The sequence below is a fragment of the Anabrus simplex genome, chromosome 2 (genome assembly GCF_040414725.1).
Source record: "Anabrus simplex isolate iqAnaSimp1 chromosome 2, ASM4041472v1, whole genome shotgun sequence".
NCBI classification, from domain to species: Eukaryota; Metazoa; Arthropoda; class Insecta; order Orthoptera; family Tettigoniidae; genus Anabrus; species Anabrus simplex.
Window position 1 is genome coordinate 171818446 of NC_090266.1, and position 17182 is coordinate 171835627.

At 40.0% G+C, this 17182-nt stretch overlaps 1 protein-coding gene across 1 annotated transcript in view; it reads right to left on the reverse strand.

The window, feature by feature from the left end:
• LOC136863973 (titin) overlaps positions 1-16704 on the reverse strand; it is a 982878-nt gene extending 966174 nt beyond the window's left edge. The window contains exons 1-2 of the mRNA XM_067140442.2: positions 16541-16704; positions 12331-12444 (exon numbers count right to left, since the gene is read on the reverse strand). Of these exons, the coding sequence (XP_066996543.2) occupies positions 12331-12444; positions 16541-16666 (240 nt within the window). The 5' untranslated portion in view covers positions 16667-16704. The remainder of the gene's footprint in view (positions 1-12330; positions 12445-16540) is intronic.
• Between the last annotated feature and the right edge of the window lie 478 nt (positions 16705-17182).

The following is a 17182-nucleotide window of genomic DNA, read 5'->3' on the forward strand; positions in this document are numbered from 1 at the left end:
CTGTTTGTGTTTGTCCCAACACTCTCCTCTTCATATTCAGAAAACACACCATACTACCAACCACCACAGGAACACGCAATAGTGATACGTCCCTCCAAATAAAGTAGGTGTCAGGAAGGGCATAAACCGTAAAACAGGGCCAAATCCATATGTGCGACATGGTTTGTATCCGTGAGCCGACAGGTGTGGGAAAAGTGGTAGAAGAAGAAGTGTTGCATATCCACAGATATATGGCCATCAATTATAATCTGATTTTTCTTTGGTATTGTGAATGATAATACAGAATGGAATTTCAGAATAATTACAGAGCTTTAGACACTTTGTGGTTAACCAAACTCTTTAAAGAAGTAGACTATAATGGTTGGGGTATGTAGGATGTATGGAGGATGACAATCCTACAAAGAAGATCTATAAAGGAAAATGTGATGGATGAAGATGCAAAAGTAGGCAGACATACTAAGGAAGAGGTGGAAATTCCTGCATAACATGGGAACCCAAGGCTTGTGTAAAAAAGCACAGGAAAGTGTGTTACGGGCTGAAGTCGTCAAACAGTGACAGCTATTCAAGGACAGTAGAGATATGGAGTGAGTGAATGACTTCCACACAAATATAGCTGTTAAAGTAAAGTTCATGAAGAAATGTTGCACAAAGGCAGATGAAAGATGGAAAGATGATATGACTAATAATATTTAGCATTTCACTTCATCAAAGGATTACTCAAAGTATTACACGCAGAGTGTGTTGCAAATGTATGCAAAAATTAAACAGGAAATAGGAGATCCTCTACTGAATATTTTGAGATAGGAACGTAGGGTTTGAGTAACCAACTGAACATGTCCATCACTAAATGATTTCTAGATGATTTTAATTTGTGTTCAGTTTTTACATTATTTATAGTTACTTAATTTACAACTAATTTATATCTGTAATGTGATTCAAAACATGCCAGGAATATTTGAAAGGGTGTGGTGGAATCTTGTACACTTACACTGAATCACAAAAGTATTATTATGTTTTTTAATCTGAAGTACTCTTCCAACATTTGAAGCCCAAAAGAAGCAATTGCCAGTCCATTTAGTAATGTGAATATTGACATACAATGAGCACACACAAGTCACCTTAAAATCTAATTAACTACATGCAATTTTAATTTTAGTTATAAGACACCACAATATGCTGCCACGTAAATATTCAGGCACTTATTGCGCAGGCAGGAACAGCTGGGAGTTCAGGGGTAGTGGTAGTAGGAAGAACAAACTCATTATGTGCTTCGTTCCTGTCCTGTAAACAGGAACGTTTTACAGTATGATGGGGCGGAAAGGAAAAAAATACATCATTTGAAAAGAGACAACTTGTTATTTTCCGTCATGCTAAAGGGCGTTCTGAAAGAGATATTCCTGTATTTTTACAAATAAATAAGAGTACTGTAGGTGATACTATAAGACGATTCAACAGAGAAGATAGAATTGAAACCAAACCTAAAACCAAGGAAGCTGAGTAGAAAAGAGGAAACTGGAGTAATAAGAAAAATTAAGAAATTATGAAAAAAAAAAAAAAAAAAAAAGTTACCGGCAACAAAAATTTCTCCCGCAGTGCTGTAGGAATATGGGAAGGTAGTTCACCCTGAAACTGTGCGGAGAATTATCAGAAGAGAAGGGTATAATGGCAGAGTGACCATGAAGAAACCCATGGTAAATGAAATAAATAGAAAGAAGAGATTGGACTTCGCGAATCAGCACATAAATAAACCTGTTGTTTGGTGGGACAAAGTATTTTTGGAGACAAAAGTGAAATGCAGATGTGCTCTTCAAACAGAAGAACTATGGTTTGGAGAAAACCAAATGAAGAACTTCAGTCAAAGAATCTGCAACCAACAGTTAAACACGGTGGTGGAGATAGTGGGTGAGATAGTATTCATTGAAGGTAAAATGGACAAGCATAAGTATCTGAATATTCTAATAGAGAACTTACTGAAAATTGCTGGAAATTTAGGACTTTCAGCCAAATTCACATTATACACTGACTGACAGTGACAATGCAACACCAAGGAGGAGTGGTTCGAAAGGGATGAAAGTGGGGGAAAAAACAGAGACGGCATGGATGAATAATTGATGTTTATTTCAAACCGATATGCAGGTTACACAATGCGCACGGCATCGACTCAGTAGGATGTAGGACCACCGCGAGCGGCGATGCACGCAGAAACACGTCGAGGTACAGAGTCAATAAGAGTGCGGATGGTGTCCTGAGGGATGGTTCTCCATTCTCTGTCAACCATTTGCCACAGTTGGTCGTCCGTACGAGGCTGGGGCAGAGTTTGCAAACGGCGTCCAATGAGATCCCACACGTGTTCGATTGGTGAGAGATCCGGAGAGTACGCTGGCCACGGAAGCATCTGTATACCTCGTAGAGCTTGTTGGGAGATGCGAGCAGTGTGTGGGCGGGCATTATCCTGCTGAAACAGAGCATTGGGCAGCCCCTGAAGGTACGGGAGTGCCACCGGCCGCAGCACATGCTGCACGTAGCGGTGGGCATTTAACGTGCCTTGAATACGCACTAGAGGTGACGTGGAATCATACGCAATAGCGCCCCAAACCATGATGCCGCGTTGTCTAGCGGTAGGGCGCTCCACAGTTACTGCCGAATTTGACCTTTCTCCACGCCGACGCCACACTCGTCTGCGGTGACTATCACTGACAGAACAGAAGCGTGACTCATCGGAGAACACGACGTTCCGCCATTCCCTCATCCAAGTTGCTCTAGCCCGGCACCATGCCAGGCGTGCACGTCTATGCTGTGGAGTCAATGGTAGTCTTCTGAGCGGGCGCCGGGAGTGCAGGCCTCCTTCAACCAATCGACGGGAAATTGTTCTGGTCGATATTGGAACAGCCAGGGTGTCTTGCACATGCTGAAGAATGGCGGTTGACGTGGCGTGCGGGACTGCCACCGCTTGGCGGCGGATGCGCCGATCCTCGCGTGCTGACGTCACTCGGGCTGCACCTGGACCCCTCGCACGTGCCACATGTCCCTGCGCCAACCATCTTCGCCACAGGCGCTGCACCGTGGACACATCCCTATGGGTATCGGCTGCGATTTGACGAAGCGACCAACCTGCCCTTCTCAGCCCGATCACCATACCCCTCGTAAAGTCGTCTGTCTGCTGGAAATGCCTCCGTTGATGGCGGCCTGGCATTCTTAGCTATACACGTGTCCTGTGGCACACGACAACACGTTCTACAATGACTGTCGGCTGAGAAATCACGGTACGAAGTGGGCCATTCGCCAACGCCGTGTCCCATTTATCGTTCGCTACGTGCGCAGCACAGCAGCGCATTTCACATCATGAGCATACCTCAGTGACGTCAGTCTACCCTGCAATTGGCATAAAGTTCTGACCACTCCTTCTTGGTGTTGCATTTGCTCTGTCAGTCAGTGTATAAAATTATATATATTGTGAGACTATGGGTGCTGTATAATTGCCCTAAAGTTTTTGGATACACCACCTCAGAGTCCAGACTTAAACCCTATTCAAAATCTATGGGATGAACTGAAGAGAAAAGTTAAGACAGATGCCAGTGACATCAAGGCAAGCTCTAAAGGATAGAATAATGAAAGAATGGAGACAAATAAGTCCAGATTACATGAGAAAACTCATTCACAGCATGTCTAAATGCTTAGAAAAAGTGATAAAGCAAAAGGGACTTCATACAAAGTACTGAAATGTACTGTGATGTGTTTGATTCACGTGTTTGGCCAAAAACTATTGTGGCGATGATATTGGGCATGTTTCTTTAAGTATTATTGTTTATGTTGTTTCTATTAAGTTTTCAAGTAAAAAAATGCTGTTATGTTATTTATTACATATGTCCCATTTTAATTTATGCCAAAACTGTTCCTATATTATTTTTTTCTGTTAATGAAGTCTAAAAATAGCACAAAACACTAGTACTTTTGTAATTCACGATATGTCATGCTTGAATTGAATGCGGTGGCTGCAATTTTGATCAACTGTTGCAAGGTACAAAATGGTACGTTAACTCAGGTTTGTCAATGATATGGTACTGCACGTTATTAATTATGATGTCAAAACTAAAACTAAAACAAATGTACATAAATACATTGAAGTATTAGCTGGAAATTAAACAACAGTTGTAAATACTATAAAAATTAAATGGAATTAAATACATGTAAAACTTAGCTGTAAATAATCTGGAAAACAGTAATAGCAATAGTGTTTAAGCTCGAATCTTTTTAAGCTGGCTTCTCAGACTCTAGGTTCCCTATCTAAAAATGTTCAGTAAAGCATCCCCTATTTTCTGTTTAATTTGTCCGTGCATTTACTGAAATGTTCTGTACAGTATTTTATGAAGGAACCTTGCATTATAACCATTTGCTCAACTGAGCATGCTTACTTACACATATCACATGAAAGGACTGAGAAGTAAAGGTAAAATTATTTAATCCCATGCCACCAGAGGCATCTCATGTAAAGGATCACATGAGCATGTGTACATCCGGATAATCCCAAATAATTGGAATTTACACAAAATTGTATGATGGGAACAAGATTTTTGTACGTTGAGAACGAATTTATGAATTTTTAAGCGCCGATTCACTTTCCATTTCCACTTGAATCACGCGCCATGCCAGCTGATCACAACCCCGTTTTGAACAACAAAGCTCGGCATATTGCATAGCTAGAGCTTGAAGGGGCAATGCTGTGGGTATAGCAAATATGTGCACAATTTCCTGTGTGATCACGGTTCGCTGGTCCACTCCCAATGCCTTCTCTTAAATTTCTTCTCACCTCCTAAATGTGGCAACATGTACAGAGTACTCCATGGTAGTGGGTATGGCACAGAAGATTAATTAATTAAGTACAAATGCAACAACTATGTTGGCAACCCTACAGTAGGATAGGAGTATATATTACTTGAAGTGGAGGGGAGGGTTTGTTTCACAGCAATATTACCAGTATGTAAGTTATTTTTAAAATTCGGGAGTTAACATTATATTTGTAGCTCTATTCATGTCCGTTTATTCTATAATATTATTGACATCGCAATATAGACCGAGTGGGCTGTCGTTAACATATTAAGCGACTGAGGGGCAACTAATACATAGTTTTCTTTATCTACTGTCTACTCTGCGTGCATACCCAAAGATTTTAAGTGTGCAACGCCACTGCATGCCACGGTAACTTAGACTGCAACCCAGAATATAGTTTTCTGGGGTTTTCCACACTCATTCTAGATCGTTAATCACACAAATGGGATTGTAAATAAAGGGTACAGATATCTACACCTTGTTATGAGGGTATTTAGGGTGGAAAGAAATAGAGTTAGAAATGGCTGTGGAAGTAAGGAGAAATTGAAGGAACTTACTAGAAAATTGAATCTAGCAAAGAAGGCAGCTAAGGATAACATGATGGCAAGCATAATTGGCAGTCATACGAATTTTAGTGAAAAATGGAAGGGTATGTATAGGTATTTTAAGGCAGAAACAGGTTCCAAGAAGGACATTCCAGAAATAATTAATGAACAAGGGCAGTGTGTATGTGAGGATGTTCAAAAGGCATAAGTATTCAGTCAGCAGTATGTAAAGATTGTTGGTTACAAGGATAATGTCGAGATAGAGGAGGAGACTAAGGCCAAAGAAGTTATAAAATTTACATATGATAACAATGACATTTACAATAAGATACAAAAGTTGAAAACTAGAAAAGCAGCTGGAATTGATCAGATTTCTGGGGATATACTAAAGACAATAGATTGGGATATAGTACCACATCTGAAGTACATATTTGATTATTGTTTGGTCAGAGGAGCTATACCAGATGAATGGAGAGTTGCTATAGTAGCCCCTGTGTATAAAGGAAAGGGTGATAGACATAAAGCTGAAAATTACAGGCCAGTAAGTTTGACATGCATTGTATGTAAGCTTTGGGAAGGCATTCTTTCTGATTATATTAGACATGTTTGTGAAATTAATAACTGGTTCGATAGAAGGCACTTCGGTTTTAGGAAAGGTTATTCCACTGAAGCTCAACTGGTAGGATTCCAGCAAGATATAGCAGATATCTTGGACTCTGGAGGTCAAATGGACTGTATCGCGATTGACCTGTCTAAAGCATTTGATAGGGTGGATCATGGGAGACTACTGGCAAAAATTAGTGCAATTGGACTAGACAAAAGAGTGACTGAATGGGTTGCTATATTTCTAGAAAATAGATCTCAGAGAATTAGAGTAGGTGAAGCTTTATCTGACCCTGTAATAATTAAGAGGGAATTCCTCAAGGCAGTATTATCGGACCTTTATGTTTTCTTATATATATATATAAATGATATGAGTAAAGGAGTGGAATCGGAGGTAAGGCTTTTTGCGGATGATGTTATTCTCTATAGAGTGATAAATAAGTTACAAGATTGTGAGCAACTGCAGCGTGACCTCGAAAATGTTGTGAGATGGACAGCAGGCAATGGTATGTTGATAAACAGGGTTAAAAGTCAGGTTGTGAGTTTCACAAATAGGAAAAGTCCTCTCAGTTTTAATTACTGCGTTGATGGGGTGAAAGTTCCTTTTGGGGATCATTGTAAGTATCTAGGTGTTAATATAAGGAAAGATCTTCATTGGGGTAATCACATACATGGGATTGTAAATAAAGGGTACAGATCTCTGCACATGGTTATGAGGGTGTTTAGAGGTTGTAGTAAGGATGTAAAGGAGAGTGCATATAAGTCTCTGGTAAGACCCCAACTAGAGTATGGTTCCAGTGTATGGGACCCTCACCAGGATTACCTGATTCAAGAACTGGAAAAAATCCAAAGAAAAGCAGCTCGATTTGTTCTGGGTGATTTCCGACAAAAGAGTAGCGTATAGATAAGAAATGTGTTTTTCCACCATTCAATACAAAATTTATTTTAATAGATTAAGCTAGTACCGGTTTCGGCTCTTTAACGGCCATCATCAGCTAGTACATGTTTTGTTTTAGCCATTAGACTATACACAAGTTGTTATTGTATTAGGCATCCGGATGTCTAATGGGGGATGGAATAATAGCATATAATTAAAATATCAGTGGTCAGGTTAAAAAGTTATAAATAGAGCATGAGTGTAAAACACATTAAAAACACACAGGTCACAATGTATAACGTTTAAAAAGTTTCAACACATTAAAATTGTACGTATAATAAAAAAGAGTAGCGTTACAAAAATGTTGCACTGTTTGGGTTGGGAAGAATTGAGAGAAAGAAGAAGAGCTGCTCGACTAAGTAGTATGTTCCGAGCTGTCAGCGGAGAGCTGGCGTGGAATGACATTAGTAGACGAATAAGTTTGAATGGTGTTTATAAAAGTAGGAAAGATCACAATATGAAGATAAATTTGGAATTCAAGAGGACAAACTGGGGCAAATATTCATTTATAGGAAGGGGAGTTAGGGATTGGAATAATTTACCAAGGGAGATGTTCAATAAATTTCCAGTTTCTTTGAAATCATTTAGGAAAAGGCTAGGAAAGCAACAGATAGGGAATCTGCCACCTGGGCAACTGCCCTAAATGCAGATCAGTATTGATTGATTGATTGACTGATTGATTGATTGATTGATTGATTGATTGATTGATTGATTGATTGATTGATTGATTGATTGATTGATTGATTGATTGATTGATTGATTGATTGATTGATTGATTGATTGATTGATTGATTGATTGATTGATTGATTGTTGTAGTAAGGATGTGTCCACCTCCATAGCATAACGGTTAGCACTATTAGCTGCTGTTCTCAGGAGTCCGGGTTCAATTCCTGGTACTGCCAGAAATTTAAGAATGGGAGGAGAGCTGATATATGGTTAAAATGGTACATGGAGCTCACCTGCAATGGGGGTGCTCCAAGAGCTGCAACCACCTCGGGATGAGGAAACGAGTTTACTTTTACTCTGTCTAGAAAGCCAAGAGGATTCATTGTGCTGACCACACGACACCTCGTAATCTGCAGACCTTCAGGCTGACCAGCGGTCTTTTGGTGGGCCAAGGCCCTTCAAGTGCTGTAGTGCCATAGGGTTTGGTTTGGTTTTAGTAAGGGTGTAAAAGAAAGGACATATAAGTCTCCAGTAAGACCACAACTAGAGTATGGTTCCAGTGTATAAGACCCTCACCAGGATTACTTGATTTGAGAGCTGGAAAAAATCCAAAGTAAAGCAGCTCAGTTTGTTCTGGGTGATTCCCAACAAAATAGTAGCGTTACAAAAATGTTGCAAAGCTTGGGCTGGGAACATCTGGGAGAAAGGAGACGAGCTGCTCGACTAACTGGTATGAGATCTAGATGTTGATTCCCATAGGGAACCTGAAATATTTGTCCCGAATAGGGAATCTGTCACCTGAGCTACTGTCCTAAATGCAGATCAGTGGTGACTGACTGACTGACTAAGAGGCATGTCTGGTTCGGTGGACAGGTCGGCTGAGGGTCAGAAGCCAGTGAAATGCCACACACTCATGTGGGACAGCCATATATGCACAACAGCGTCTTTGACAGCGGTCACACTATTGGTATGTGGGACTGCAGTATGTCCTACAGAGACACTGCCCAATGTATAGGGCACAGCAATGTAATCAGAATCTGTAGGGAATGATGAAAACAGAACACACAAAGAGAAGGATCTGGTCACCACAACCAAGCTTTATCTGTCCCTGTAAAAGTTAAGAGGGGAATTCCTCAAGGCAGTATTATTGGACCTTTATGTTCTCCTATATATATCAATGATATGTGTAAAGAAGTGGAATCAGAGATAAGGCTTTTCGCAGATGATGTTATTCTGTACAGAGTAATAAATAAGTTACAAGATTGTGAGCAACTGCAAAATGACCTCGATAATGTTGGGAGATGGACAGTAGGCAACGGTATGATGATAAATGGGGATAAAAGTCAGGTTGTGAGTTTCACAATTAGGAAAAGTCCTCTCAGTTTTAATTACTGCATTGATGGGGTGAAAGTTCCCTTTGGGGATCATTGTAAATACCTAGGTATAAATATAAGGAAAGATCTTCATTGGGGTAATCACATAAATATGATTGTAAATAAAGGGTACAGATCTCTGCACATGGTTATGAGAGTATTTAGGGGTTGTAGTAAGGATGTTAAGGAAAAAGCATATTTGTCTCTGGTGAGATCTCAACTTGAGTATGGTTCCAGTGTATGGGACCCTTACCAGGATTGCTTGATTCAGGAACTGGAAAAAATCCAAGGAAAAGCAGCTCGATTTGTTCTGGGCGATTTCAGACAAAAGAGTAGCGTTACAAAAATGTTGCAAAGTTTGGGCTGGGAAGACTTGGTAGAAAGGAGTCGAGCTGCTCGACTAAGTGGTATGTATCAGATGTAAGGCTTTTCAGGCGTTTGCTCTATTAACCAGCGTTTTGTCTTAGCAAACGCCTGAAAAGCCTTACATCTGATATGTTTTTGACATGCTCTATTGGTGAAAAATATCTAATTCCCTCCATGGGAATTTAGAATTTTCCATAAGTGGTATGTTCCAAGCTGTCAGTGGAGAGATGGCGTGGGAGGACATCAGTAGACAAATAAGTTTGGATGGTGTCTTTAAAAGTAGGAAAGATCACAATATGAAGATAAAGTTGGAATTCAAGAGGACAAATTGGGGCAAATATTTGTTTATAGGAAGGGGAGTTAGGGATTGGAATAACTTACCAAGGGAGATGTTCAATAAATTTCCAATTTCTTTGCAATCATTTAAGAAAAGGCTATGAAAACAAGAGATAGGGAATCTGCCACCTGTGCGACTGCCCTAAATGCAGATCAGTAGTGATTGATTGATCATTCCAAACAATGCTGAAAGAAGATTATTATCTCAGGAGGATGGCTTTGGCCAATTAATGGCACTAAGAATGCCAGACATGCAGCTTAGGCGCACTGTAATACATTCTACCTGTCAGCTGTTACAGTCTGTACTGTGTGCACATCAGCACCTCCACAGTCAATCAATGATACCTTGAACATGTCAATCAGGCTGCCACAAACATTATGAGTGGCATGATGAATGGCATGAATTACTCTTCTGTTTATGCATAAATCATTCAGGATCATTGTCTGCAGATGACAGGGGAGAGGGATCTGGCACAATGTATTCACATTAGGGATACTGCACCAACAAATGGCATTCTGGTCTAGAGTACCATCAGATATGACAGTGGATTGCCTCTCGTGCTAGTCATTATTAATATAATGACAACACCATCCTGAGGCCAGTCTTCCTTCCCTATCTTCAAGGCATCCTCAGTACCATATTTCAGTACGACACCACCAAAATTCATACAGCACCTCCAATGCGCGTCTTCTTCGACAAAAATAATGTACTACTGCTATCTTGACATGTAAGATCACACATTTTGTCACCCACTGAAAATGTCTGGGACATGCTCAAAAGAGACGTACGGCATATCGATTGTCCACAGGCAAATCTTAATGAATTTTGAGTGCAGGTCAACAGAGCTTGGCTGGATACACTACAGTAAAACATTCAAACAGTTGATTCAATGCCTTGACATGCAAAGCGCATGATAGATGCCAAAGGTGACCATACCACTTACTCTCTAACACGAAGGACTAGAGTTGTAGGACACTGAAATACTAATTATTTATTCAGTATTGTCCAGCGTACACACCCTTTAAAATTAAATATTGCAGATTAATTTCTGTTTAGCTGTTATGATTTTTGTGAACAAAAGGGTATTACTGGCTCTGTGAAATGAAAACTGCTGAGAATAATGCAAATTGCATACATTTGAGCTTAGGTGAGCAATGAGAGAGTCCGCTCCTTGAGCTAATGGCACACGCATGGAAAGAGCCGAGAGCAGCTGGCTTCTAATAGTTTGTGCTGTTAAGACTAGATGGAGACATGTAGAGTCAAGGCGCAAGCAAAGCCACAGCAATGTACCTGGCTGAGTATACAATATTCTGCTTACAATCATACATTTCATTTGTTTTTCACTGTTTATGCTGTATTCTAAACAGGCTTTTATGTAGGCCTACTGTATTTCAATGACTACAGGTAGAAGTCAAAGGAGTATTAAGTAATCACATGTAAAAATAATTAATTTTATTTCCTACGCATAACGAAAAGAATTAATACCTAATTAAACTTATTTACTTACCACGTGTCATTTGTATACATAAAATAACTTAATTTGTTTCCTCACCATAATCTAATGCACTGAATAGAACAAGACATTAGGCACACTATAAGTGTTAAAAGTTTAAATCTGTTTTGATATGTGTTCCTTCCCAAATAGTAACTGCGAGCCATGCAAGCAGCTGCTATACTGTACGTTCTGTCAGAGTGCATACTCGCCTCTTTTTCCTGCCTGAGCTGGAATGCTGCTCACTGAGCCGAATTGTGCTCGCCTTTGCATTAGATTATTCTGAAGAGATACAAAAGTCATATTGTAAGTCATGGCAACTGCGATATATCTTACGATGAAGCTGCACCAAGGTCCACTGTATGCGTTTGAAGGCCATTGGAATGTTTTTCTCAATGCTAGCACCAAATGGTGTCTGGATACAGGAGCTAATGGCAAGGGGCAATTGAAATGTAAGTAAATACAGTAAAAATAATTGATTTATTATGCACACAAATCTTCCACATCTCCAAGTCTTGCTGTAAAATTTGGACACTGTCAATACAGAAATACTTGTATATGTGGATATCTCCTACACATCCAATGCCTCATCTGTTTTGCACTTTTTGATAATGCCCACTGAAACCTCTTTGTGAGCCAAAATGGGACATCCACACTGTGACAGTTCAACAGTGCTATGGGTCTATGCTTGAAGACCTCAGCAGTTTGATTTTGCAAGGCACTACCACTGAATACTTCTCTTAGACCTGCATGACACTGATATGTATTTCTGCTATGAATGACTGCCGTTGAACTTTACTTACTCCTATCTTGCAGCATGGTCAATGGCACACATTTTTGTGCATTGTCAGTAGTCACCAATGCATGCATCAGTCGACGGCATTCCGTAGAGTGTGATGCAAGTTTTCAAACGTATATACTGGACCTACCATGTTCTCACTGTTTGGAAGATATAACATGGTTGCCATAACTTATAAAACAACCCCCATATGAAAGTGGCTCCTTGAAAACCATTGCTCGTCATTCTGCAAGCATTGCAGGAACTTATCTTTAACTCCACAACTGAACATTAGGTAATTACAAACATGATACACATCAGCTTAGTTATTTATGATAAAATCATTCTTATTTTGAGTTATTAAAAAAATTAGTAATTAATATGAACCCTAGAAGAGATACTCACAATTCTGTTCTGGATCCACTGATTGTGACTATATGGCCATAACCCACCAAGTTCTTCTGGCAGCTGCGATGAGTCAACGTACTTGTGCAGTCTTGACATGGGTATATATACAGGCTGGAAAAGGAAGTCCATTGTAAATCAGAATGATATTATTCAACATGAGAAGGAAAACAGTAAAGAATACAGACTTCATTTAGTATTAAACATATTAAATTCCAAAGTTAAGACATGGAAAGAAGACCACATTACAATGTGGATATTATGATGCACTGTACTAAAATTTTTACAACCCAAAGTAGTAAATTATTCTGTAATTTGCACATATTGTTATGTAAACATTTATCTGTTTACCACATTATAAAGAGCATGATTGCAGATGTCTACATTCAGTTCTAGATCAGCGATTTTCAACCGGCCATGATGTGATGCTGGATACCTGTGTGTGCGCTGTTGTTTGTTGGTAATTTCGTATAGTTATCCGTTCAATAATATCAAAAATGTAATAATTTATTAAATTAAATAACATGATACACCTGTAAACTTCGATTTAAAAAGAAGTTAAAGAGAGTACATGGTAATTTCATGGGATAATTACGGTACTTAACAGTTGTTGGATTGTTGACGATTGTTGCTACATGCACATGGTAGTTGTGTAAACAAATACAAAATCAGCTGATTACTTTATTCTGATAAATTGTAGTCTAAGTTCCCTGCATACTTTGTACTTTCCACCATTGTTTATTCATCGAGTAAAAGTTAATAATCAAATTCCTGTATCCCAATAATATTGCAGTTAAAGCCCCCGGCGTAGTTTTGACAGAAATTATTGTATACAACACTTTTATTCTCCATCCCTCGTAGTAGGAAAAATAATATTAATCCACCAGCGGTAAAAATTCATGTAACCACATTTCAGCTGAGAATTGTACCAGTAGTGTAGATACAGTATATTTAGATAGTACCGTATCTTGCCTGCAATATTCCTGTGTATCTTTGTGTGTGTAACTATTAGAGCATAGTACTAATATACATCTGTCTAAGCTTTTAGCTTCGTTGGTAATCATTGAGTACCTAAAGTAGTTCTTGCAAATTTCAAACTTGCAGTTTTCATTTCTGTTTGTGCTCAGTAGTGACATAATGTGACCGTTCACAACGTCACCTATGGTATGTCATGATACCCAGGAGATGAAATATGCCGTTTTTCCCGTCATTCTGCGATAAAAACTGCCCAAGTTAGAATTTTTCCACCCGCTCCGGGACTCGATTTGCAGTATCCAGAGTCGCGCGACCCAACTCTAGTTGCTGGTAATTAGCAGTAAGGCGGTGCAAGAGCGCTTGTACTCGAAGTTTTCTCACTCCAACCGCGAGCGAGATGAAAAGAGACGCGTTATCACGTGGCAGAGAATCTGGGTCACCGGCTGAGCTCATGAAGGATATCCAACGTGAGAACTAACAGTATACCCTATTTCCCTCATTCATTCACCACTGCCAACTCATCGAGTTCAATTGTTTTTCCCTGTTAATTTTTATAAATCGCAAGATATTCAACTGATAATCACGTGTAAACATTCATCCGAATCAGGGAATTTTACATGTCATTATGAGACCGAGAAGTGCTCTACATAATTGAAAGAACGGTAACTACGCCGTAACAAGGGCTCGTTTTAATGGTTACCAGATGTTGAGACCCAACCGCGGCAACTAACTCGAGGATTCCCCTAGTGCTCGTCATCATTCACCGACAGAGACAAAGGAACGCTTTTAAGATTGCTTGAGAATCTACGAAGCTATTTCAATAACATTCATTCAGTGAAAATGGGAATACAAGAGCTACAATTTGATATCCTGTTCGTCACTCTACGTTGCGTATTACCGGAGCACATTTTCAGAAGGGGTTGCATTTTCCCCCCACTCTCAGCATCCGAGCATCTCGCCTATATAGGAAGAAGCTGAGAGGCAGACACTACCAGTTCATTTTCAGTGCAACGCCAGCTCGGTAGTATTTCGTCGTGATTTGTGTGTGAGTCGTTTATGAAGAGATCATCCTGTAATTTGAGCAGTGTAGTGCAGTGATTTATTAAAGTTTGTGAATATATCTGAGTAAGATGTTTGCGCGTACAGTGTGCGGCTAATTAATATAATAGGAACGGTACGAAACCGTAATGACCGCTGTCCGTGTGTAGACGAGGTCATGCATCGAGCCTCATATATGCTTAAAATGAGACGGCTCAATTAACATAAATAGGCACGTATCTAACTAAGTGCGTGGAGTGTGTGTACTCGATATAAATGAGAAATATAAAGAAAGTGAGTTAACGGCTCATTGTCAGCATAATTAAGGGCATTGTCACGTTATATAAATCCCTAACGCAGTAGAGAGCTTGACTTACGCATGACTAAGTGAAATAGAATATGCTTGAAGTACTGTATGTGACACGAGAGTTTTAACCCAGTATTGGCCTAACCAGTGACAGTTTTAGGTGAACCAGTGGGTATTCATGGCCTAGAATAGCTGTCTGCTGTCTATAAAAAGGATAAGTAAGTGAGAAAGGAACAGTGTCGGGCTTCAGAGACATTACCGGCATTGGGTTGGAATGCTTATGCCACTGAGCAGATCCAACCATGTATTTAAATTGTGATGTGTAACAAACTAATGCATTCACATGAGATAATTTCCCCTCATTTACATAAGGAGTCTACAAGAGCGTCGGAGTGAACGGGACATCCAGCTGTATGCCAGAATTTGCCTGTGTAGCAGAAAGAACGAGACATCTAGCTGTCTGCCGAAATTTCGCCTGGTAGCAGAGAACGCCTGGAACGTCGTCATCATGTTCGTGACTTGCCAGTTGGTCACCAGAGAACTTCATATCGCTGAAGACCCAATTAACAACATTACGGACCCAGGTGAGACACTGTGTCTGGTGTTGAGGTGTTAACAAGGGCACTCTGATATTCTTCTGCTCCCACCTCCCACTGATGTTAAGGAACGCTGCGCTGACCTGTTGGATATGTGTCTGTTACCTCCTTCATTGAATGTGGATGTGATATGAACTAGTGTGGCTTTTCTGTTACCACGGACAATTCTAGCCAGACGATGCTAATCACAATCATTAAGCATGTGCGCTGTTCACTGTGGGTGGTATTGCCCTCCGTGAGTTATTTCCGGTACACACGTGATACCGTCGATCGAGGAATGGAATGTTCCGTCCATCTGGCCCCTACTATCAGGCGCCATTTGAAAGACGATAATTCACATCACCTTGTTCATTTTCGCAGCAGGTGGAAAAACAAAGAATGTCATGTATCCACTCGTGTTGCAATGAACATCATGCATAATGCAAATACATCGCCATTTATGTAAGCATAGAGAAATAGTTTGATCAAATTAATAGAAGGAATCTAAAAATAGACCATATTTACAGTAATTATGTCCTTGTTTTGTAGGTTAAATTACAAATAAATGTAATAAGAAAAATGTAAATAACAAAACAACCGAAAATAATGAAGAAAAATGTTAATAAAAGTTGCATAAAGTAGAATGAATGAAAAACACCTTGTATTTATTGAGGCGTAGTAGAGCACGCCGGTTATCAACTAGTAATACATAAATTCAATTACAATATAAAGCTGAGTTATGAGCGCAATGTTGTAAACTACGCAGAGCAGGAGATCGTTGAAAGTGTGATCGCTGTAGAAAGCTCTGAAATGGATGAATATAACCAAGATAAAGGAGGTGATATTATTAACCCTAAGCCAAAACTTTGTAAAACTAAAGACCACCTAAACATTATCATTAAATACGTTGAAGAAAACAGCGATGAAAACATATCTGCATAGTGCGAACATTTGAGGCATCTGCGGGAGTTCATTATTAAAAAAAATAATGTCGAAGGAAGGCAACAAAAGGTTAGCAATTTCTTGAAACCAGTATGAGTGTCAAATGTGGTCAATGAAGGTGTGTCTTGATTGCCATGTTCTAATTATATACTAAATATGTACTAACCATCGTCTTCTTGGTCTCCCTCTACGTCTCACCCTCCATGATCCAGTCCATCATTCTCCTCTCCAACCTATCCTCTTCCATTTGCCTCTCATGACTTCACCGCCGAGGCCGGTTTATGCGTACCGCTTCATTCTTCGAGTTCATTCCTAGCATAGCCTATCTCCTCATTATCTCCTACCATTAAATAATTAAGCAATAGTTACTCACCTCTCCTTCCTTTGGCGTACGGGCACAATTGTCCACCCGCTGCTTATCCCAGAAGGCATCAGGTCGTATCACTAGATGTGCCGCCACATCTGCTCCCAGGGATTGAGTCACCTGACGTATACACATCCTAGCCAGGCGCCAGGCACCGCGCTGGGCGTCCACGAGAACACAAACGCCAGCACGTCGAGTTTCCGAACTGAACAAAAAATACGGAAATTCTTAAACAAATGAGCAGGAAATACGCATGAATTCCTGAACAACTGTGTACATAATATCACACTTCCGAAACAATAGTAACATTACTCAAAAATGAATGTTTTCGAGAAATCAGAGTTTAAAAGTTTAAAACACAATATCAAATTAAGGATAATGCGGGGTTTTTTCGTGTGGCTATTTCTAGCCGAGTGCAGCCCTTGTTAGGCAGACCCTTCGATGAGGGTGGGCGGCATCTGCCATGTGTATGTAACTGCGTGTTATTGTCGTGAAGGATAGTGTTATGTGTGGTGTGTGAGTTGCAGGGATGTTGGGGACAGCACAAACACCCAGCCCCCGAGCCATTGGAATTAACCAATGAAGGTTAAAATCCCCGACCCGGCAGGGAATCGAACACGGGACTCTCTGAACCGAAGGCCAGTACGCTGA